The sequence below is a fragment of the Brachionichthys hirsutus genome, chromosome 10 (assembly GCF_040956055.1).
Source record: "Brachionichthys hirsutus isolate HB-005 chromosome 10, CSIRO-AGI_Bhir_v1, whole genome shotgun sequence".
Classification (NCBI taxonomy): domain Eukaryota; kingdom Metazoa; phylum Chordata; class Actinopteri; order Lophiiformes; family Brachionichthyidae; genus Brachionichthys; species Brachionichthys hirsutus.
The window spans coordinates 8,818,479-8,841,898 of NC_090906.1; the positions used below are offsets into that span (position 1 = coordinate 8,818,479).

At 42.6% G+C, this 23,420-nt stretch overlaps 2 protein-coding genes across 3 annotated transcripts in view; one reads left to right on the forward strand and one right to left on the reverse strand.

The window, feature by feature from the left end:
• Positions 1-16,066, forward strand: part of nrg2a (neuregulin 2a) — a 55,314-nt gene extending 39,248 nt beyond the window's left edge. Inside the window, exons 4-11 of one of the 2 annotated variants that reach the window (XM_068744396.1) lie at positions 4,349-4,469; positions 6,778-6,836; positions 9,963-9,986; positions 11,583-11,685; positions 11,919-12,042; positions 12,181-12,302; positions 12,453-12,674; positions 15,093-16,066. In XM_068744396.1, the coding sequence (XP_068600497.1) occupies positions 4,349-4,469; positions 6,778-6,836; positions 9,963-9,986; positions 11,583-11,685; positions 11,919-12,042; positions 12,181-12,302; positions 12,453-12,674; positions 15,093-15,747 (1,430 nt within the window). In that variant the 3' untranslated portion in view covers positions 15,748-16,066. Of the gene's footprint in view, positions 1-4,348; positions 4,470-6,313; positions 6,391-6,777; positions 6,837-9,962; positions 9,987-11,582; positions 11,686-11,918; positions 12,043-12,180; positions 12,303-12,452; positions 12,675-15,092 lie in introns of both variants that reach the window. The other variant, XM_068744397.1, reaches the window with a different exon arrangement.
• Positions 16,067-19,974: 3,908 nt separating this feature from the next.
• On the reverse strand, positions 19,975-23,150 carry slc22a6l (solute carrier family 22 member 6, like). The gene is made up of 10 exons (XM_068744677.1): positions 22,746-23,150; positions 22,556-22,659; positions 22,235-22,389; positions 21,974-22,142; positions 21,747-21,870; positions 21,543-21,658; positions 21,241-21,455; positions 21,049-21,157; positions 20,300-20,503; positions 19,975-20,143 (listed from the first exon to the last, which is right to left on the reverse strand). Exons 1-10 carry the CDS (start codon positions 23,148-23,150, stop codon positions 20,056-20,058), a joined length of 1,689 nt encoding a protein of 562 aa, XP_068600778.1. The 3' UTR covers positions 19,975-20,055.
• Between the last annotated feature and the right edge of the window lie 270 nt (positions 23,151-23,420).

The following is a 23,420-nucleotide window of genomic DNA, read 5'->3' on the forward strand; positions in this document are numbered from 1 at the left end:
AGAAAAAGAAAAGAAAAAAAGACATAATGAAGTCCAGACGGAATCGACCCGCCGCCGGTTGAAAAACCACCTTGGCTTTTCTACCTGCTCAGAATCAGCCTCTTGTTCTCTGTTTAATGTCTTTGCAAAAGGAAAACCGTTTCAGCCAATCTACAGTATTAGCATTTATCGACATTTATAAGAAATTAACAGGACGTGTTTGTAACTGTCTGAAAAATGTATTTCAAGTCGGGGCTGCAGTGCGGGGCTTGGATTCTGTGTGAGCCCTTCTCTGCTTGCTGCATATGCACAGTGTGCCTCAAGAGGAAAGAACTGTGCAGCGGGGACCTGTCTTTTCATTTTTACGATTTTCTTAGAATGCTTTGGAGAGTGTGGAAAGACAGGCATGTTTATGAAGGTTTCCAGATGGTCCCGCTTGAACCCCCAGCTTTTCTGTTCAGTTCTTGAGCCATGAAGGATTAATCAAAGTCAGTGGCAGGGGCTGATGGCTAAACACCGTGGGTCTCGCTAACCTAGAGGAAACCTCTCGCCTGCTCCAGCACAACATTAAACCCCCGGACTCCAGAGCTGAAGAAAGTTGAAACCCAAATTTAAGAAACTAAGCAAACTTAACTAAACCACAGCCGCATAAGATGAATGAACTCTGTTTAGGAGAGGGGCTGAACTCCAATATTCAGCGAGGAGCATAGATTCGACCCCGTGAGAAATAGACCTGAAGTCTGGTCCCCTTTCTGGGAAGAGGGAATTGCACCATGTGGTATTTGAGCACATTTGTTTTTCCTATGTGCAAATATTTCACATGTAAACTTGTTTTGTGAATTAAAGCTGTTTTTAATTAGGAAATTATTTGTCAGTGAGATGCAAGAAGAGCAGGAAAAGTCCGGAGACCTTAGACGAAAGTCTCTTTTAAAAGCTGTCCCTTTGGGATTCTCTATTATGGGATCTCCCCTGTTGGGGGTATGTGCATCCAAATAAGACATCTATTTTGGATTTTTTAATTGGTTTATAAAGTGCAATGCAAATCACATCTGTGCACTGATACAAGAGAGTGCACTACACATGTTATTGCAGCAAGTGTTCGAAGAATCGGCTGTGGTCTGTTCACATCAGCTTCACTGCCCAATATGAGTCCTGTTCAGATCAGGGTTTCAATTCCATGCTGTATAAAATGAAAAAGCAGTATTATATAAAACACACACATCACATCGTTTATCCTCCTTCACCTCTTTATAGGAGCACAGCGCTGCTTGGGCAACAAATGCGTGACTTGAGTAATTCGGATCCAATGCAATTTAAAGTCTCAAAATCCAGGTGAGGCAGTGAGTAGTAGTTCTGCAGTCGGTCTGCAGCATCTCACAGCCCTGCCTGCAGATTTTACTGCTGCTCAACAGGCTTTTACATACTTTTGTCAAGTTTTACAAGTTTATTAGAAAACCTGAAGAGGCTGCACACGTGTGATTTATAGATTCCCTGTGCATCACTTTAGTCGCGGTTCCCTCGTCATTCTCTGCAGCTGTTCCCAGCCGCCAAACTCAGAATGATTTAATCTCCCCTTATCTAGTCGCAAGAGCTATATGTTCAATATCCGGTAAAGAGGCTTTATTGAATTGTTATTGTTGATTTGTTTGGGGGTTTTTTATGTGCTTTATATGGAAACATTTGTAATATTCCACTGCCGATAAAGGCTGAGACTAAACTATGATTATGGATGATGCAGTGAAATCAGAACTAGGGAGTAGCTTGGAAGATGCAAAGGAAAGAAGAGAGGGACGAGACAGGGAGAGAGGAGAAGAATGTTTAGACACCATGTGTGCAGTATCGTAATTGGGAAGTGATTTTTTTTTAGTCCACAACAATAACAGCTCTGAAATGGATTGTTTTTGTTAGCACAAGGAAACAAGCAGCAGTCAAATGTGGTGGAGTTGTGTAAACCTCCGTGTCCTGATATTGTAATGTAACATATTTCAAACGTGACTGATAGCTGAGGTTATACCTTCAGGGAGCCTGATTTCTACGGTGATTGTGCAATGCCTTAATTGTTTTAATATTGTGCACAGTGCGACTGACTCTTTTCAGATTTACATGTCAAATAGTACATATACTTCAAGGAGTGTCCATAAAATATTTTTTTATATTTGACACTTTTACTCCAGTGAGGATAACCTTTGGACTGCTGGAATGTGTCTCTGGTCCTCTTTGAATTTTCTGACTATGGGCAGGTGATGTTTACCGTTTCAGCAAATGAACCTTTTCACACATTCCACCTGAGAGTGTTCGGCTCAACAGGGCTGGCGCTTGTTTGGGACACAAAATAAGTTGTGATCACTTAGAATGTATTAAGAGTTTAAGATGGATTAGAATTAGGTGGTATAGCAGGACCTTTATAGCAATTAAGTAGAGACTATCATCACGGGTTTTTTTTCCAGTAATCCCTTAAAATTCTCAAAAAGGACCAGATCACAGAAATGATCTCTGTTGGCTACAAGTGACAGGACTGAAGGGCGAGCGCAGCGAAACGGGTTTAGTATGACCAGTAGTCAAATAAACTTTGACAGCAGAACATGTCCAGGGTTCATAAATCAGCTTTGATCCTTTCTGTGTGAAGTTTACATGTTCTCCGTCTCCATGTGTGGGTCCTTCTCCGGGTCGTCTGTTTTCCACCCACAATCCACCCATATGCAAGCCAGGTGGACTGGAGATCATGTGCAAGTGTGTGTGTGTGCGCGCGCGTGCGTGTTTGTGCACGCGCGTGTCCTGCAGAAGACTGATGATCTGTCCAGGACGTTCCCCATCCTCCCACCAGTGCATTCTGGGATCCGCTGCTGTCCTAGGAAGACATTTGTGCCGTTTCTTTCTGCTGCCTTCTGCTTCACGTGTTTTAAGGCCTCCTCTGAGAGCGTAGGAGGTAGTTTTTTTTTCTTTTACAATGTTTTCAGGTTCCTTCCTTTGTTTGATCTTTTTTTTATTGTTTTTTTTTTTTTTTTGCACGCCAGCGCTCTAAGTGTGAGGTCAGGTGTGGTGAAGATGTACTCCTGATTAACTGGTAAATCTGGAGATGTTTTTGCAATAATGGTGAGGTAACAGCAAATTGGGTGCAAGGGTATGCTATTTTGGAGACAATAAATCACAGCCTAACAATATAATGACAGCTTATGACTCAAACCTTAATATATTACCTTTTCAAGTCCAGAATGGTCGGTTATAAATCCCAGCTTATCTCTTTGGAGTGAACCAGCTGTAGATTTATGTTAGCACGTCAAAACGTAGCACAGTAGCTCGCTGACAGTAGCAGTGGCTTCTCATACTGGTAATACATGATTGCATATTTACCACATGTTTCTAGTTTAAGTGGCAATATTGTGTTTATTCTCACTGGCAAGTGAAGCACAGACTGATGTCATTCGTTTATTATGTTAATAACTAGCACGAGAATTAGTTAAACCCGAAGGCCGCTTCTGAACAAGGTGCAGCTGAGCACTCTCCTCTGCCAAAGTGACTTCGCCAGCTGTGCGATAATTAAAAGTTGTTGAAATCTCGTTTCGGTGGCAAACATCCTACTTTAGCTCAGAGCCAGGCTGTATCAAAGCCTGATGCAATGGTTGCGCTGTAACCTGCATTGTAAAGTTGATGCTTACGGTCAGGAAACTTTGCAGGCTTCCCAACACACTGTCACATTCTGAGAAGACACTAATAGCATTTGGCATTAATCACATGTCAACACCTGAGATTCAAAGCATGCTTCTCTTTTCTAAAATGCGACTCTGCTAGTGTGAACTTCTCTCAGCACGTCCCTTCCTTCAAACGGCTCCGCGCACCTCCTGATAAGCACACTTTATCCCAAACATATTATATCTATTTAGCCGAGGGGATTGAGCACAGATACATGACATTTTGGGCCATTCCAAGGACCTGACTCAACGCATAAACAACTCCTACGCTATCCCGGGGAAATATTTATCTTTGCTCATAGAGCTTCTTGAGATTGTGTCAACACTGCTAAGAGACACAATTGCAATCGTCGAAGGAAAACTTAGCGATCTCGTGGAAGTACAAGTGTATAATGTGAGCAATTCTGAGAATACTTGAGGAGCTGCAACGTTATCGTTCTCATTAAATAAAAGTAAGTTCACATACACACACACACACACACACAAAATATTGCTTCATGGTGTCTTCATATTTAATTTTTACATCTTTATTCATCCCTCTGGGTTAAACTGTCACGAAAAGCATGAAGTTTAGTGTTTAGTGTTTTTATGAATGATGATTCAGAAGAATGTAACTTGTTCGTTCTAATGGCTTTCTTGTCGCTTTTCCTTTCTGTTTTTTTTGTTTTTTTTTGTTCCAGTAACCACAACGCTATCTCCAGGCTCAGGCCATGCCAGAAAATGCAACGACACAGAAAAGACCTTCTGTGTGAATGGCGGTGACTGTTACTTCATACATGGTGTAAATCAGCTCTCCTGCAAGTGAGTCCTTATTTTTTTTTTTTGTGTGTGACATTGAAAATCAAATTCTCCTCCTTGTAACGAGTGTTCGGCCTGCATCCTTAATGCAAAGCCTGTCCTGAAATTTTTATTCTCGTAATATTCCTCAACATCCTGACTAGAATTTTTTTTTACACCACTGTTTATTTTCATGAGCACACTTGATTTCCATTCTTCTTTCTTTCAGCAGCAGCAACACATCACAAGAAGCTGCTGCCTGTCTACCTAACTACCCACCTGTTGTGTACTTTAACACTAATAGTGGAGTGAAGCAGCGGTGTGCTCATCCTTTTAAGTCATGTTTAGTGTACAGGAGAGCTGCACGTAAAAAGCCTTTTCAAAATGTCATGAGTCACTGGTTTAGTCGTGAGCAAATATTTATGCCTGTTAGAGGCCCCCAGTGAGGTAAATAGAAGCATTGCTTACATTTGAGGTCCTTGGCACAAGGGATCAAGACCTGTGTGTAAAGTGCGCTGGAGGAAGTGTGTATCTCAGCATTTCATGGAAAAAAGCAGGTTGACGTTATCACAGAAACGACCTTTTTTTATGCCTGACATTTACATTTTGAGGTGGACAAATGTTATTTGGCTTAATGTTCAGGTGTTATTATTCAAAAGTTGATTACTTTCCTGCTTTTTGCCAGTTTTTATCAACAATACCAAATTTTTATCTGTATAGCAGCAACGATGAATCAATGAATATTAAGGTGAGACTGATTTGATAATCAATGGATCAGGCTTTTTTTATTATTATTATTATTAGGTAGTTTTCTTAAGGAAAATGTCTTACTTTTGTGTTAAACTAAACATCTTTTATTTTCATTTATGAACAAAATGATGAATCAATTAATGTAGAAAATGATCTGTCAATTAATCAACAATGAAAATATTTGTTAAATGCAATCCTAATAATGTTGGTGTGATAATCAGTATGGCACCACTGCATCAGTCAGGTGATATGTTATCTGTCAAAACTACGTAACGCGATAGAATGATGAGGGAATGGGATTTGGCCGTACAGATTTGATGGTGACGATATAGTAGTTTGTCTCCAGTTAAGAAAATATAGCGCTGCATGTCAGAAAGGTTGTCATGACTTGTGGTTTGAAACGGCGAGTAAAGTGAGCAATCCAGTCTCTTTACTTGCAAAATTCTTCTCTGCTGGGAATACATATTTAATAGAATTCCTCTTTAGGACTTCTTCAGGACTCGATGTCCAGCCTCACAACAGACGCCAAGAGGAAAAAACCCATTTCCCCTTTTTCAGCTTTGAAGCATGTGCATCCTATATATGATTTATTAATAACGAACAAAGCAGCGCATGCTTGTCCTCTGATATAGCTCATATTTTTGACCACGATCTCACCGACATCAGCGTTCCTTCATCCATCAAAATGCAGAGTACAAAAAGAGACGGGGCCTTTCCTGTCTGGGTCCTTTGTAGCTTTATGTTATTATGTATATTTGTCTTTGATGTTTTGCAGAACCTTGGATAAAATTTTGAAGTCATTTTCATATTCTCATATTGACCTTTTTAAAGGTTTATTGGTTGTTGAGTATCTCTAACTTAACTTGCACAACCTTTCAAAGAAAGTGTTACTATCTTTATTATAATAATGATGAGTGATATTGTTACTCAACATAGTAAAAGTTAATTATCTCCTTTAATTGGTCTCCAGATTCATCATTAATTCTGTCTACATAATAACACCGAACTGATGTTTTTTTTGTTTCTAAACCATATTCTGTTAAAAGTCAAAACGATATTTAGCATTCACCTCTCCTCCTGTGTTTTCCTCCTCATAACACTTGTCTGCTCCTTCCCAGATGTCCGGGTGGATACTCCGGCCCTCGATGCTTACAGAATGAGCCTCTGCGGTTGTACATGCCCAATCCTTTCAAAAGTATGTTCACTTAATATGAGCAGCTGAGAGCAGAGACACAGTTGACACTGGATTGCCTCTGTGGACTCCTGCTGCACCTCCCTCCCTGCACAGTTATCTTGCTCTTTCTTCTCCCTATTCTCTCCTTCTCAGGTCAACATGCAATGAGCTGTGCGCTACACCGTGTTCACGCGTAGCGGTGCCATCCATGGGAACACTCTGCTTCTGCTGTCTAGTTCTGTTGTTCTAATTCTGTGTCTTTCTCTGCCTCTCCCTCCCTCCCTGTCTCCCTCTTCATTTTTTTTACACATGCTCTTCTCCCCCCCCCCCCCTCTGTCTCTGTTCCTCCTCAATCATCCACCATCCTCCTCCTCCCTCTGTTTTTGTGGCTGTGTTTCTTTCCATTAGGTGTCCAAATGACTTTACTGGTGATCGCTGTCAAACCTACGTTATGGCCAGTTTCTACCGTATGTCAACTCCCTCTTCTGTCGCTGTCTGACTTGCTCTGGTGCCATGCGTGCATGCTGTGTCTTTAGATTGCCTTAATTTCCTGTTATTACCTAATAGTTGTGTCTGTAACACCTCTGATGACTCATTCACAAGCTGGCATAGGTTATTATTCTGTTATTGCTATTTTTGGTTTGCATGTGCTACTGCGTACGCTTAACTTGCAGTGTGTTGCAGCTGCACTCGCAGAAAAATGTAAGATGGATTTGACAAAAGCAAGGAGCCGTCATAACGTAGATCCTTTGTGAAAGTTGTTTTGCACAAAATCCGCTCGGTGTAATGGCAGTCTGGCTCAACATTTACTAAAACTGCACCCTGAGCTCACTTACTAATGATCCTGATGCAATCAGACGCACACACGAGCATGTATAATTCCATTAAAGCTGATAGATGAAAAACAAAGATAGGGCAATTCTTATTAACTAATAGGCATGAAAGAACCAGGAAAGAAATGTTTACTGAGTGCCATTAATCAAAGGATCTGATCACTCAAGTGCTGATTTTAGTCTCCCTTGCATTTAATACAGACTTTTGTGCTCTATATTCCAGACAGACCAGATGGAACATTTATAATTTCCTTACAGAATTGTTTAAAATGATGAATCAAGGTGTAACAAGCCAATCAATCAGAGATTGCAGACCCTCGCCTCCAAGTGCCCTATCTCGCAAAGTTAAAGAATCCTCCCATCATGTAATTCGTGTCCCTCCCTCTTAAAGTGACACTCCCATGTTACAGCACAGGCACAATTCCAGATGTAAAAGAAATTCTAGAATCTGGATCCAGATCCGGATCAACGCCATTCTCGGGGAGGACCGAGCCACGGACAGAACCTTGCTTGTGTAAAAATTCAAGTCGATTCGGTTACTAGTTTTTGATTTATGCGCTCGGACAGACAGACAGACAGACAGACAGACAGACAGACAAACGCACCCAATTGCAATACCCTCGCCTCCCCTTCGTCGAGGGTAATAACTATGTGCAGTATGATGGCTGCCCACAAACCAACATGGCACATTTCCCGTTAGCCTGAATGTAAATCTAAATCTGTTTGAACTTGAAGTTGATTTGTGATTGCCTAGAGGAAGAGAAGTTATTAAACTGTATGTTTGCTGCCTGCACACTCTGCCGTAGAAGTAGCCACAAAATGGTGCTCTCACAGCCGATACCCTCAGAGCATGTCAAGCAACTTACCCACGGTAAGACTTACCCTGCAATGTTTCACACGACACCACACCGACCAGAGAGAGAATTACCAGACCCTCCATTCAACCTGGAATCATGCTTCACTGGCTGATGGTTTATTACACTGTCAAAGTGAAAGAGTGGACTGACATAATACTGAACGTCTTTAGGATTTGGTGGGATTTCTGTGGGAGAGAAAAAAAACCAGGCAGGATAGTGTGGACTAATGCTATGCAATTAAATACAAAGTCTGTAATTCATTCAGAGAGCTGCTGTCTCCTGCAATCTCACTGCTTTTTGTCAGCATCATGTCTTTGCAGGCCCTGTGTGGCTGACGCTAAATGTAACATTCCAATTAGAAAATAACTAGCTGCCTTTTGTGCTGATGGTCTCAGCCCTGTAGTCTGACGGGCCGAGCGAATAGAATCGTTTGTTGATGATGATGAATATATTTATTCGATAGAATGTTAGGGTACAAGTACAGTCACACAGTAGCATGTATTACAGTACAAATACTGCGTGTTGGCTCAGAGTACAGTGTGAACCCCCCCATCCTCACTACTAAGTAATTTCATCTCACATTAAGCCTTAATGCGCTGTGCTGAAATTGCTTGTTTTTTTGGCAGAGTAGACAGTGGTGTGGGAGTGGGAGTGATTTTCCTACGCTATACCGTTTAACTTCAGTGCAGCTGCGTGCCTGCATATCAAGAACAGCATCTACTTACAGTTCCCATCCAGCCACATGGACCAGGCTTCAATGACTTGGACTGCATTATCATGCATTAAAAATCAATGACCTAACTGTCTATATGCACAAAAGAACTCAACATAACAATCAATAATAAGTCGCGGTGCACCGTTTACATGCAAACCCCACCAAGATGAAAGGCTGTAATTTAAAACAGAAAAGGGTGACCTTTCACTCAATCCAACCGTAAGAAGAAATATCGTTATTCAAAATATCCTAACCCCTGCATAACCTCTCACTGGCTCAAAAGTGGATTTCCACAATAGGAATCGGGCTCATGAAAGCCGCGGTCAGGATGTGATAGATGCAGTGGATTAAAGTTTTATTGGCCTCTAACATATTTCATATTTTCTGCTCTCAATTAAGAAGAATAAATCACATTTTTGCTCAACGAGCAGTCACATGTGCGCACACACATCCATTCCATACTTAAAGGCCCGCCTCCTGCAGGGGCGCCTCCCATCCCCAGGAGATACCAAAGAGAAGGAGGATGACTTCTGCGCCTCAGCCATCAGGGTTTGGCTTAGCATAAGAACAGCTGGGATTTTCTCAAACAAGTGGGCGGCCAGAGGCTGTTAGCTGGTGAAGCCTCTCTATGGCCTCAAGCCACCTTTATTATATTAGGTCAACCAATAATTCTTCTAAATGAGTGTGATTACAACAATACTGTACAAATACACTCCTTCTAACTTGCCCGTTCATGTGATGGGTGTGTTTCCTGAGATGATATTGTGGTGTTGTTATAGCGTAAAAGACTGAAACTGCAGGTCAGCTCAGCCAACGACGCATGTTTTCCTCACGCTGCCGCAATAAGAGCAGTTATGTAGGCCTAATACGACTTTTAGGTAACCTCTTTAAAAGTTGCTTGCGAATGAAGCACCACGATGCCTCTGAAGGCAGCAACATTGGACTGTGAGAAATCTCACACAAGAGACAAATCTAAACATTTGAAAATCCTGCATTCGCATATTTTTGCTTTGTGTGTTGCATGACGTGCGTGTGTTGCATGATGTTTATGTGCTTCGGCGTCTAGTCTTTGCCGCTGCTGACACTGTCTATTTTTGTGGGCGCCACTGTGTGTTGGAAGGTACCGCTCTCTTAATCTGCTCTCTTCTTTTTGTTTCTCTTCCAACTGTCAACCCTCTGCAATGGCAGAGCATCTTGGGATTGAATTCATGGGTATGGACCAATCCGTTTTGTTTCTCAGTCCTCGCATAGTTGCTAAATAGACGTCGCCCCCCATTTTGACTTGCTCCCGTGCTGTCTGTGGTTCGAACTGTAAATCCTATTTGTTACTTGATTAACCGATTGATCTGTCAATCAATCCTACCACAACTCATTTTTTTTAACAACAAATCAGTTCATCCAACTGACCCCTGCATCAACCGTCATTAACACGGATGCCGCCGCCTCTTAAAACCAATGATGTGCGATGAAAAATGACAACTATTAACCGAGTTTCCATCTCACTCACGGTGGCATTTTATTGCCCTTTGGACTGATTTTTGCTTCCTCATTCCATCTGTAACAAGCATGATGTATCATGTTTGTAGCTACCAGATGTCATTGCTCAATCTTCATCTCTACCTCCCCAATCCAAACCTTTCCTTCGGATGTGCCATCTCTTTTCTCCTCCCGTATGTCTGATCTTGCCCATGTTCCTCGCATCGCCCTCTTTATCGCAGAATTGAACTATTGCCTTCAAGTTTGACATATAATATGTGTGTTACTAGTTTGAATCATTCTTCAAAAAATGGATGCTTTGATGTGAGCATGCAGCGCTATCAATTTAGAACCCCCCCCCCGGTTATGTTTGTCTCTCATCTGCCACTATTTGCATCTTCCCTGACTGTTAGCTGTTGCTTTCTGCTGCATCTTCCAGAAAAGTGCTTCAGCGGTAGGGAGCGTCTTCCCAGACATTGTGTACAAGTGCATTTATGTGCCAGCCCATGAGGACTTTGTGTTCTTATGCCAAAACCAATTTCATTAATTATTCATCTATGGTGTCAGACACTGGGCACAATTTGGTGCACCGTTTAAAAATGGATGCTCCGGAAAACCTCAGATGGAGGGTTGAAAGTTGTACAAATTCAATGTATTTTCATGACATGATTTATTCATGGCATTCCCTTCTTCACTCCATCATTACCCTGAAGACGCAAAGAGTTTACCTTAAACCTCACAGAAGCTGTTCTCTGGAAAGGCAAAAAGCATCAGCTGAGGTTTATATTTAATGATGTTTCATCCTGAAATTGTTTCATGAATTACTGTCAAATAACATCTCGTCATTGTGCTGACTAAATTCCTGAGTAGATTGGAGACTTCTCCAAGTGAGCGGCGTCGGTGATCACGCAGGCACCACGATAGATGCGTCACACGAAGGACCTCAGACTTAGACCTCTTGCTGCTTTGCTTGGGAAGCTCTGCTGATCCTTAATGACAGACCTGAACGCTGAAAACATTCCATATAATTTGTAAAAGAAAACATTTTGATTAATCAGTTGCTTAATATATCACTTTTAACTAATGCCTGACACACACACATTACCACAGTACAGACAGCAAGAGCATGCTTCATTTAGGCTCACTTAAACCCAGCAGCAACGGGAAGGAAGATGAAGCTTCATACTGCTCAGGATTTAGTCACAAAAAATAAAGTAATGCAGATCTACAGTGAAAAAGTAGAACCTGCACCTTCGAGACACTAATTTTTTTTCTCCTTCTGTTTCCCTCACTGTGTGCGCCTGTGTGTGTGTGTGGGTGTGATGTTGACAGAGGCAGAGGAGCTCTACCAGAAAAGAGTCCTGACAATCACGGGTATTTGTGTGGCTTTGTTGGTGGTGGGCATCGTTTGTGTGGTTGCCTACTGCAAAACCAAGTAAGTCCTGTTGATTAATGATTCAGGGAGTGATTTTTGAACACAAAGCCTTTTCTTTTAGGTTTCTATCTCATGCTTTATTTAAAATAAATAAATAAATTGTACACTCAAGCTGCTGTAATATATGGCATAGATGAGAATTGTAGATTGTGTTTGATTAGCCCACCTAAATTATTTTATCCACCCCCCCAAAAGAAAAAGAGGGAAAAGAATAACCGAGATTTGCTTAACAGGAAACAAAGAAAGAAGATGCACAATCATCTGCGACAAAACATGTGTCAAGAACATCCTAATCGTAACCTAGCCAACGGACCCAATCACCCAGGACCTGGCCCAGAAGAAATCCCGATGGTAGATGTGAGTCCCTCATATGATTCCAAACATGATGAAGTCATGCACACAGATGTAAACCAAATGGTTTTGTGGTCAGTTATATAATCAACGCTGATCTTTTTTTGCACATATCCTGTTAAATCAATTTTCTTCCCGACACAGTACATATCAAAAAATGTCCCTGCAACCGAACGAATCATACGGCCTGTAACAGAGTTCCCTGCCAGCCATGCCTCCTCCAGATCCCACAACTCTTCCACGCGAGCCCATTCATCAACTCACAGGTGAGTGTCCGGCACCCAGAATGCAAGTCTGCTTGCATTCTTGTTAAATGGTCTTCTTCTGGACAGCACACCAGTTTAGGAAAAAAACATGGTTGCACCTTCCGTTAGAAGAGGCAATGACACTGGCTTGACAGCATTGTTGTTTGTCAGACACGAGGAGCGAACATGGAGCCTGCAGCATTCTGACAGCATCCTCTCTGACTCGCCGGGAATGATGTCATCATCCGTGGGGACCAGTAAATGCAGCAGTCCTGCTTGCATGGAGGCACGGGCCCGGCGTGCTGCACACTGTGGATTCCCCGACTCCAATCGGCCGGGCCTGCATTACAAAGACTCCTTTGACTCGCTGGGAGACTCTCCACACAGCGACAGGTGGGAAACAGGCCTGCGTGGCGAATATGGCACTGGGTTTGTTATGAACATTTTGAGAAGTTTCCTCTCTCTGCTGGTTCTCTCTCAGCCTCGAGAGCCCAGTCAGGGCACTCTGAGAGACTCAGTGGAAACTGACACACAGCAGGCATGATGATGAAATACGCTAAGGTAGGCAAGAGTGAAAAATGGTGCTTTTCATTGGGAAGTCTGGGCATACAGCTGCTGACACATTATTCCCTGGCTAGGTATGTAATTCTCAAAGTGTTCCCTTTAATTTGAGAAAAAAGACCAAGGTGGCGTTTTGGGACAAAAAATATTTTCTGGCCTGAATACACAAGAAGGTATTGATTTCACCTTTGTGTCTCAGAGATAGGCCCATGATGGGTTGAGCTTAGCTTTACACGTGGAATCAGAAAGATGCTGCGCTTTCTGTCAGAGGTGTGGAAATATAAATTCCTCTGATCAAAACCTGAAGATATCAATCTCTTTCCATGACTCTGGGCAAAAAAGGCAAAGACACATATTTCCCCTCACCTGGGGTTAGGCTTTCATGTGAATGAGAACACGATGAATTGATTCACTCTGGAAATTTGGCTCTCAGGTTTCCACAAGCTATATATTTCAGGAATACCCTGTGTCACCCATGGCCTGATTTTGAACTTGCTTTTTAAATTCCCTGAGACGACTTGAATTTTTATAAGGCCCGATAGGTAAACCCTAAAATCCCACCATTCCATTCCTGCTCCCTCCTCAGAAAGCTTCCATTAGCACTGAGAAATGTAGGATCAATGGAAGCACAATCGGACCCCTATATAAAATAAAAAAAACATGGGGTGTATAAATAAGTGATAATAAATTCCTGCATGTAGACAGCTTCTTTTTTTTAAGAAAGGGAACAATGATCCAGTCAGATGGACCAAATCGGGCTCTGTGACCCTGCAATTGAACATCACATGTTGATGTTTTGAAATAACATGCAGAACATTAATTTTGACAGTTTGTATGAAGCTGCTTTGCTTTATCGCAAACAAAAACCACAACTTGAAAGCAAGTTCAGGTAAAACTGTGTTGCCTTGACACGTCATCATCGACATTTCAACACATTGGCCGGTGCAAAAGCTGATTTTTCTACCGTGTTGAGGCCGGACGAGGCTGAACGATTGGTCGAGTAGCGTCCCGAGCTGCTCTTGAACTGTGGCAACGCCATGCAGGCGGTCATTTAGCGTGGTTAGCATTAAGGATACACCCACAACAGAACATAGCAGCTCGCTTTTTTCAACTGAACCTTGTTCGTTACAGCTGTTTTGCCTGTGTTGATGTGACTGTGGTATTGAGCAGGGATGTTTATTCATATATTTATGGGAATAAACAAATGAAGACAGCATGTTGACTGTGTTGACCTCAGTGTATCCCAGCTGCATGGAGCTAATAGGCGAAGGTCTGGTTTCAGATGGAGGCTGCACAGGCGGGGGGGGGATTTTTTTTTTAAAGAGGCTTTCAGACTGTCTTGCTGATTTCTCACAAACTCATCTTTAAAAGGTTTGTTTTCAGTGTAGGTGCATGTTTGTAGTGCATTAGTTTGGCCAGATAAACTGTTGGGCATGTTGGTCCGGAGCCCTGGGGGGGCAGCTGGAGACAGATTAGTCACCGTCAGCCTGAAGAGCAGCGAAGACCAGCTGCTTCTGCCTGTGATCTCGGGGGTGGGCTTCTGCTTCAGCCGCCTGAGAATGTCAAATATGAACAAAGTATTTTTAAAAATGGGTGCGAAGGCTATTTGTCAATGTAAACCTTTGTGCATGTCTGAATCGCTCCGATGCTGACCGCTTCCCGAATAATAGTTTCACTTTTGAAAACGGTCACCATCATCAATCTGTGTTCCATTTGTATATTATAAGACCCATGGATATTAACGAAAACTAGGCATGACATTAACGTCCCACTGGAGGCAATTCAGCGGCGGCATTTTTGAAACTGACCAACTAGACTAGAGGACAGTGGAATTTTAATCTGTATTAGAATGTTGGAGCTAAAATGCACTTTTCCAGAGTTGGGAGAGAAAAAAGTGATGTTTGTGTCTGACAAAATATGTAGCCTAATAAATAGACCATTGCTGGAATTGCTGCAATGTCAGTGGTTTGAAAAGGCCATAAAAAGGGCACCCAGTTTGCGACTTACCTTTCAGCAGGTAAGCGCAAGCAAACGTCCAGGCTAAGCCGCTGTGTGGGAAAACAAGTGTCATATTTAATATCTAACATTTTGTGCACACTCAGTTTGTAAGTTGGCACCTATGTTGTGATATTAGTTCAACAGAGTGCCTGCGAAGCACACGCTGCTTTTTGTACACAACTCCTCTTTCTCGCATCTGCTCTTCACTTTGCTTTCCTTAACTCTTTTACTCCCTCTCTTTATTTACCACAGATATGTCTCAGCCCTGACAACACCAGCCCGCCTTTCACCGGTGGATTTCCATTACTCACTGCCCTCGCAGGTGCCTACCTTCCAGATCACATCCCCTAATGCCGGCCATGCCATGTCTCTTCCTCCTGCTATTCACAACCCATACCCCCTGGAGGATGACCAGCCTCTTCTGCGCCGCTACCAGGTACCCCTACACGACGCCCAGTGCCAGGAGCCCTACCGGCAGCAGCGGCGCACCTATCTCGACGACAGCAGGGGCAAGCTGCCTTCCAGCCCTTACCGGCTGGCTGAGGAGGAGGACTATGAGACCACCCAGGAGTATCTCTCCTCCCGGGAGCAACCAAAGAAAAGCGGGTCCAGTGGAAGTGGTAGCCGACGCTGGCGGAGGTCCAGACTGAATGGCTACGTGGCTCCACGTGGATATGAGGCATCTTGGGATTATGGGTCCCGGAGCTGCCTAACCGATAGTGAGTCAGAGGAGGATGGTGAGAGCACACCCTTCCTCAGTATGCAGAACATGAATGCCGAGCCCTCCACCATCTACAGGCCGGTGGACAGTCGGACTTCTCACTCATCGGGGCGGCAGAGTGGGCATGGGAACATGCATACAAGACTTACACACTCACGCTCCAAACCGGAGAGTACACCCCATTAAGAGTGAGAATGAACCAACGGAAATCAATATAGTATAGACCTGCATCTATATGAAATATTTTTATTTTATATAACTGACAGATATTCTAAACAAATGAAATATTTATTTTCATTTTAGCAAGTTGTCTACTAGTTAACAGCAAAGACTTTTTTATAGGGAAAACTCTATTTATATGTACATTTTGATTTACAGCATAAAGACGTGCCAGTTTTTTCACGACGTTATAAAAAAAAACCAATAGAGTAATATTGTGGTGCCTTTTGCTGTATGCCGATGCCAGAGGGCCAGTGGAGGTTTTTGTAGCCTTTCTTATATGGACGCCTCATTTTTTTAAAATACACATTTATGTTTTTGTTCCTCTATGATTTCCTGTTTCACTTTCTTTCCAAGTTGCATTCCTTGAGGAGTCCAACCCCACTGGAACATAATCCCTTCCATGTCATGCAATATAAACCACTTCAACATAAAGTGTATGTTTACATTAATATGATTGCCTGTAGGCTTTATAATGTGGGATCTAATAGAAAGCCTGATGAATATCGTATAGATCCCTTTTTGCCCTCTGACTAATATCTGCATAGAGCGAGAGAGAGAGAGAGAAGGCGTGTGTGTCCTTGTGCTTGCATGATTTGTGATTGTCTGATGAGTTTCATTGTTATTGTAACATCAAATGCATTCAGTAGGTCTACTGGTGTCTCAGCAGAGCTGATGAAGAGCTTCTCAGAGGCTCACAGAGCTCTATCAGACAGCCCCCCCACACACACACTATAGGGGAACAGGTGAGGCTGCTTTCGGGCTGGATGTTATGCAGGTCATAGCTTGGTGTGTTAACAGCTATTCCGCCCCCCTCTCCCAGCCTGCCCCAACCAAGTCCCTTTTATTCTCCAACAGGTTTTCTCATGTCAGTCTGTTATGAGGCCAACAAACACTGAGCTGCTTGGCACAGGGTGACCCCCCCCACACCCCTACCACCAACACCATCAGAGGTGATGGCAAAACAAAAACAAAAAAAGATTGCATCTGTTTCCACTCAACTCGAATCCCCACGCCTCATCATCTGTCTGTGTCCATTCTGTATTTGTGGCTCACGTTAAAGGCCACACAGTGTCTCAGGATTTCGACATGCAACCCCTCCCAAACATGCACACGCACAGACACATATCTGAAACCCCCGTTCGCCCTCTTTCTAAAGTTAAGATCGACCATAGGCTGAGGTTTTCAGATGATGAAGACCTAAACATTAACGTACAGTCTACCGGTTCACTGGAAACGCCCACGCAGAGAGAAAGCCAAGCGGACGCAGCTCTGCATTGAACATGCCCGACAATTTGAGTGGAATAGCTGTGATGCTGGAGGATCATACAATGCAATAATATGCAAACTTTCTATTTTGCTGTTGGTTACATCATTTTCTAAGAGGTGACTGTAGTGTGCTGTGTGTAAAAAACGATGTGATGCCTATAGTGTAGAATGAAATATCATGATATCGATGCATATTTACACGAGTTACGTTAAAGCCATTACGCAGCCAGCTTTCAAGTTGCCAGCCTTCCTTGTTCACACGCTCATGTTCATTGAATGACTGTGTCCATGACTTATGTTATCACTTGGTTTTAGGCCACCTCACTTCACATACACACTCCTAAGTAATGTCAAATAGCATCCAAGTAGTGTCTCCTCCGATTGTAACCGTGTCCTGCTTTGTCTTGTTGGCAGATCTTGTGATTTCAAATTGAATCTGTAAATGACGATGGCTTTAAAGGTGGAGTGAATCCTTCAAGTCCCCCCAGTGCACCACTGACGCTAAATGTAGACAAAGGTATAATTGAACAAACCCATGAAATGTGACTCAGAGAGAAAGAGAAGGAGAGAGCGGTTGATGTTTCATTAGTGTTGGTTTATTTCTATTCCTTGCTAAAAAAGAAAAGAAGAACACACACACAAAAACAACAACTGAATGCTGAATTATTGGTTTAAAAAAATTGATCTGCAATTCTAAATGCTTTTTGGTAAATGTACACTCTAATTACTTTTTGGTCACCCCCCCAATTGCAGACATTTCATTTAGTTTCTTACCTCTGTATCTGATTTTGTACGTCTAAAAAAATGCTAAAGCTCCTCTAGTATAAGTGTGATTCTCACTCAACTCACACTTTAGTTTGCCCGTCCTTTCGTCCAATCAACAAGGTCGCCGGCGTGTCCCGCCAGCCCCCTCTGTTTTATTTTATGAATCTGGCCCCCACTTTCTTACCCAACCCTCGCTTGAAATGTGTGAACACCTCTCCTCTCTTCTGCATGTCCTTGTGGTCACAGTTAGATGGGTGCATGGTTAAAAAAAAAAAAAAAAAGCAGCAGAAAATTCTTTTCCAGTCAGTGAAAGTGTATTTTGTTTAATATTCAGCAATAAAAAAGAAACTTTCCCCATGTCATTCCCGAAATATGCTAGAAAAAAAATGCGAGATTGTCATAGATTGTAAAATAAAATGAAAAATGAATCCACCTGTTCATATGAGAAAATAAATCTTTATTCATATCATTTTATGATCCAGTGATTTGTGTGAAGGGCTTTTGCTCCGCATTTTGATCCTGTCGGATCTTTTATCTTTACACTAGCAGACAACATAACCTACATAGTTATTATGTTACTTCTATTTTGTGTTTGAGAGGGTGTTTTTTTAGATTAAAGTAGAATGTTTATATGCTAGTTGTGCAACTGATCATAAACTGAGGGCTTGGAACATGTATAAACATGCACATACTGCCTGAGAGCTAATCATGAGATTATATAAGAATATAACAGGGGGGGCGGGAAGAATGGTACAATTCTGGAATTTAAAAGAAAAAGTATTTTTAAATCAATTCTACTTTTGTTCGTTTCTCTAGAATAATTTCATTTCCTCAGATGAGTGTAATTTTACAAAATAATCTTTCCATTTTCATCACATGGACTCCATGTTTCCAGTTTAACCCGTGCATTATAACTGTTTCGCCACTAGATGGTGCCACAACAGCAGAATTCATTCATACCAGAAGGGTTCATCTTTTAGAACGTTGAAGCCACATTTTGCATTGTGTCCAGTAATATTGCCTAATAGAAAGAAACAGTGTTTTGCACTGTATAGACACCATAGTGTGTCATATTTTACCTGCTGGTCAACTTTTGCAGGGCCACAGTGGAAAGCTTATTTTGCAACTGCAGCATTGTGTGGTTTGCGAGCAGCACAGCAGAGGACAGGAAAGCTTTAAAGAGGGTGGTGAAAGCAGCAGAGAGGGCAATAGGGACCGCATTGCCCCCTCTGTCTGAGATTTACACTGGCAGGCTTCACGGGGAAGCCAGCTCCATCTCCAAAGACCCCACCCATCCTGGTCACAAACTGTTCACCCCCCTCCCTTCTGGAAGGAGATACAGGGCACTGGGTCCACGCACCAATAGACTGCTGCATAGTTTCTATGCACAGGCGGTCACATGTGCACTTCAGGCACGCTTTTAAGCTTTTTAACTTTAACTCTTTTATGATATTTATGATGCTGTAGACTGTAGAGATCCTGCTAAATGAAGTTTCTTTGTGTCCACAATGACAATACATTTCTATTCATATCTAGTGTCTATGTATTGACCACCAGCAGTAAATACACCTAAACATTTCTACATTTTGTTCTCACAACTATTAACCTATTTTAAACCATAAACTGCTCATGTTGAATGTACAGCATGCAGAAATGCTCGGAATGTAATATATATATAAGATTATTAGTCTTTCTTAAATCAGGTTTATTTATATGGCCCAAAGTCACACATCAAAATGCATCAGTGGGCTTTACAAAAGTGTGTGACACCCGTTGTCCTTAGAACAAGCAAAGACAACCTTCCCACAGAGAGGGAAGACAGACAGGAGTTACAGATACAAAAATGATTTAATGCCAATTTCTGTAGATTCTGAAGTATATTTAGAACTTGCACGCAGCAGAGGAACTACAGTAGACACTACTATATATGACCCTCCTCCTCTCCTGTATATACAAAGACTTATATACAATATTAAGAAGTAATACAAATACATAATAATAATATGCATTAATCGTTAACTTGTCGGTGTCTAGTGAAAGGAAATGCCTATTAGGTAAAACAAAAAGTAAGACTGTCCTCAAAGCTACTCTCTAGCAAAGAAACAGTGTTTACAGCTATAACTTTATCCAGTTTGACACAAACCCTTGACGAAACAAACAAATAGTCAAGCGAAAAAGCAGTCCCCACTCTGCTTTCGTTAACATGCCAGCAGCTGTGGCCCCAGCACCACACGGATGTCCTCAAACGGCCGGTTTTAGGTGGTTGGTGCTCTTTTCCTGGAAGGTTATTGCTTTCTTCAGTCTCATTTTGGAGCTTCTTCCAGATCCCCTGTGTACACACACACACACACACACACACAAATGGGTAAATCTGTTTCTCTTCCTATATTTCTCATGTCAATTCTAAGAATTAATGCTTTGATTTTTGGGACATGGGGCTACATAATGAAAGTAGGACTTCCTGCATAACGGAGTTCCCTCCTACCTGTCCTGTACATCTTGTATTGTGTCAGGAAGAGATGAGCCAAGTGTTTCCGGAAGAAACATTGCAGCCACTCCACTGAGGATTGGAGCTCCTCCATAGATTAAAGCTGGTAGCCATGGTATGTGGTCCTCTGTGAGAATCACCATGGGGGCCACCATGGACCCTACACGAGCCATCATCGAAACAAAGCCCATGCCGCTCTGACTGAGAGAGCAAAGGACTTTTTTTTAGTAAAAGCCTTGGTATAATCATTTTAATGCCACATCTACGATGGCGTAACCCACTGAGATGTTTCTAATCACATTAATCCTGTTAACGTCAAGCAAATGTTTAGCCTCCCTGTCTGCGTTAAAGGTGATTCTGTTGAAACCTGCTCACCCGTGACTAAACAACAACCTGCAGAGAAACAAAATAAAGCACCCCAATGCCCTTCATTATGGTGGAGCTTTTATTTTGGTGGGTTTTACTACAATGGGCAATCAAAACAGCAATCACATGCAACCCACCAGATATATCCCAATTATGAATTTACTAAAATAATAAGCAATTAACTGCACTGAGTTGAGGCACAATTGTCGCGTATATTCTGAATGTCATGAATACGACTGGCCTGGTTTGTCTGTCCTTTTCATTTCTGGGAAAAAGCAAAGATAAATCCTGATTGGATAATCAGGATTTGTTCACAAAACCTTTCAACTTAAATTAACTTAATTTTCTCAAAAAGAAACTAAATCACGAGTACGACTTACCGAATGACGGTGGGGAACAGTTCACCAGCATACAGGAAGCAGCAGTTGAACGAGGCAGCAAGACAGCCTTTACCTAGTACTGCCAGGCATGTGCGTGCGGTCTGCTGATCTGCACAAGAGGATGACGTGTTATGAGATGAGTGGAATCTGCCTATAATTACTGTTTATTAGAAAGAGCATGTTCTCACACACCATCAGGTACCATCAGGTTGATCAAAATAGTGACTCCAGCGACGATGAGAGCGCCAGACTGCGATGGACGTCGTCCGATGAGACTCATGCTTACAGTTATGAGAACCTTCGCAGGGATGTCAACGGCGCCGAAGATCACTTGCATCAAATAGATGTCCACCCCAAACTTTTGCATATCCATGGCGAGGCCATAGTAGGCAAAGCTTGTTGACAGCCTGAAAAATCACACACGTGTCAATGCAGTTTTATCGAAGGTGCGTCAAAACTGCCGCTCGAGTTCTTCTACAACGAAACATGTATACCAGACTGCGCTGAGGCAGACTGTCATCTTCCTCATTGTGGTTGTGCGGAACAGATCCAAGGCCGAGTACGAACCCTGCGAACAAGACATCTCTTTCTTCATGGACTCCTCCAGCATCTATGCAGATAGAGGTTCTCTCAAATCAAACTGATTTCATCAGACAAATGGGTGCAAAAAAAACACAAACGGGGTTCCAACTCCTTACTTTAATATCAATCTTTTCACCCTCATTGTGGCGTCCGTTAAATTTGGCCACGCTTTTTAGGTTTCTGATGGCTTCCTCCGACCTGTTGTTCAAAACTAACCATCTTGAAGATTCGTAGAACCACCTGCAGGGAGGTGTTGATGGTCAGTCACCTTTGGTTTCATTTGGCAACAGTGATCGGCGAATCCGGGACCGACCTTAAATTTTGCTTGCTTTTCAAAACTCACCATGAATAGAGGAAGAAAACGTAGAAAGGCAAAGACACAGCCAGGGTTAACCACCTCCAGTCTCTGATGAAGTAGGCTATGGCAGCGAGAATCAACTGTCCCATTGTGTAGCAGTAGCCCGCTGTTGTCCCAAAGATTGTACGCACACTGGTCGGGATCCACTCCAAAACTTGAAATGAACAAGCAAAAGTTATTTCATGACACTCGTATTGTCTCCACTCACAGTGCAGTTATTATTGTGCGTAATCCTAAATGTCTTACTGAGGGAGAAGCCATTGAGGCTCTGGCCAGACAAAGCCATGCCACAGCCAAAGCGGAACAGGCAGAACAGGGAGAAGGAGTTTGAGAAAGCAGCACATGTTCCTGACACCGCCATTAAGAGATAGGAGATAAGCAGGAGGACCCGCCGACCGTATCTGGGACACAGGGAACCGTCAAAGAGGACGGTCGAGGCGGTCAGACGATCACGCTGTTTGACTTCAACATATTACAAGCTTGTCCAGTGATATTTAAAAGGTTGCAGTGATTAATTGTAACAAATTGAGCACTTAAAAGTGAGTAAAAAAAAATCAGCAGAGATACCTGTCGGATAGATCTCCAAAAACAACAGCTCCAACAAGCACGCCTCCCATGTAGATGGTTTGTCCCATTTGTTTCAGAGAGCGTAAATCACACACCAAATCCCACTGGCAAAAACAGAAAACTCTAACATGTTACATTGCAAAATAAAGGCATGCAAAAATATCTGACTGAATAAAAGATGCAGTCCTACACCAGACACGATGGAGCTGCTCTCGTTAGTCATGTTATAGGACCATCCGTCCATGCATCCCTGCAGCTCAACAGCCAAACTGTTTCCAGCGTCCCCCTGCTTCTCCAAACCAGAGGTTGCATTCAGGTCCAGGAGGTGCCATTGCGGAGTAATGTAACGAAGACACTTCAGTGGTTTTCCGCTCTGGTCCGCCGGGACTGTGATGAGCAGGAGTTCCTCCTGGCTCAGCTGGGACCGAGAGAGGTTCTTGTGCGCTTTGCAGTAGTGAGGAGGCACGGGGGCCACAAAGTTCTGCAGCAGATTGTGACTGGCCATCATCAGGACCGGTATGCAGAGGAGCGTCACATGCAAGATCTGGAAGCGCCCCGTGCCGCCGACCATCTCTAGCAGATCGCCAAACGCCATGGTCCGCTCCACAAGGTGATTTAAAGCAAACGGGACTAAACCCTGTCGCTGCTAGGTTTCTTCAGAACACTGGGGTGTGCAAAAAGGACTGTTTCATTAAAGAGCCTGTGAAAATATGAAACACAACATTATTTATGAGACTTCTGCTATTTGTCTGACACTTTTAAAGAGGCTAAAACCAATTTTGACAGGGTTCCCTGCCAATTTACTCTTCTTGCGTCGCATTAAAATATCTACCAACAGAAATGAAAATACTAAGCTCTTCATTCG

Excerpts from the sequence above, each read along its gene's own strand:
- slc22a6l (XM_068744677.1), bottom strand. The coding sequence starts at position 23,150 with ATGGCGTTTGGCGATCTGCTAGAGATGGTCGGCGGCACGGGGCGCTTC. Across the intron at positions 22,143-22,234 it reads CCTCAATGGCTTCTCCCTCA|TTTTGGAGTGGATCCCGACC; the intron begins GTAAGACATTTA and ends GTTCATTTCAAG. Across the intron at positions 21,871-21,973 it reads GTTTTCTTCCTCTATTCATG|GTGGTTCTACGAATCTTCAA; the intron begins GTGAGTTTTGAA and ends ACCTCCCTGCAG.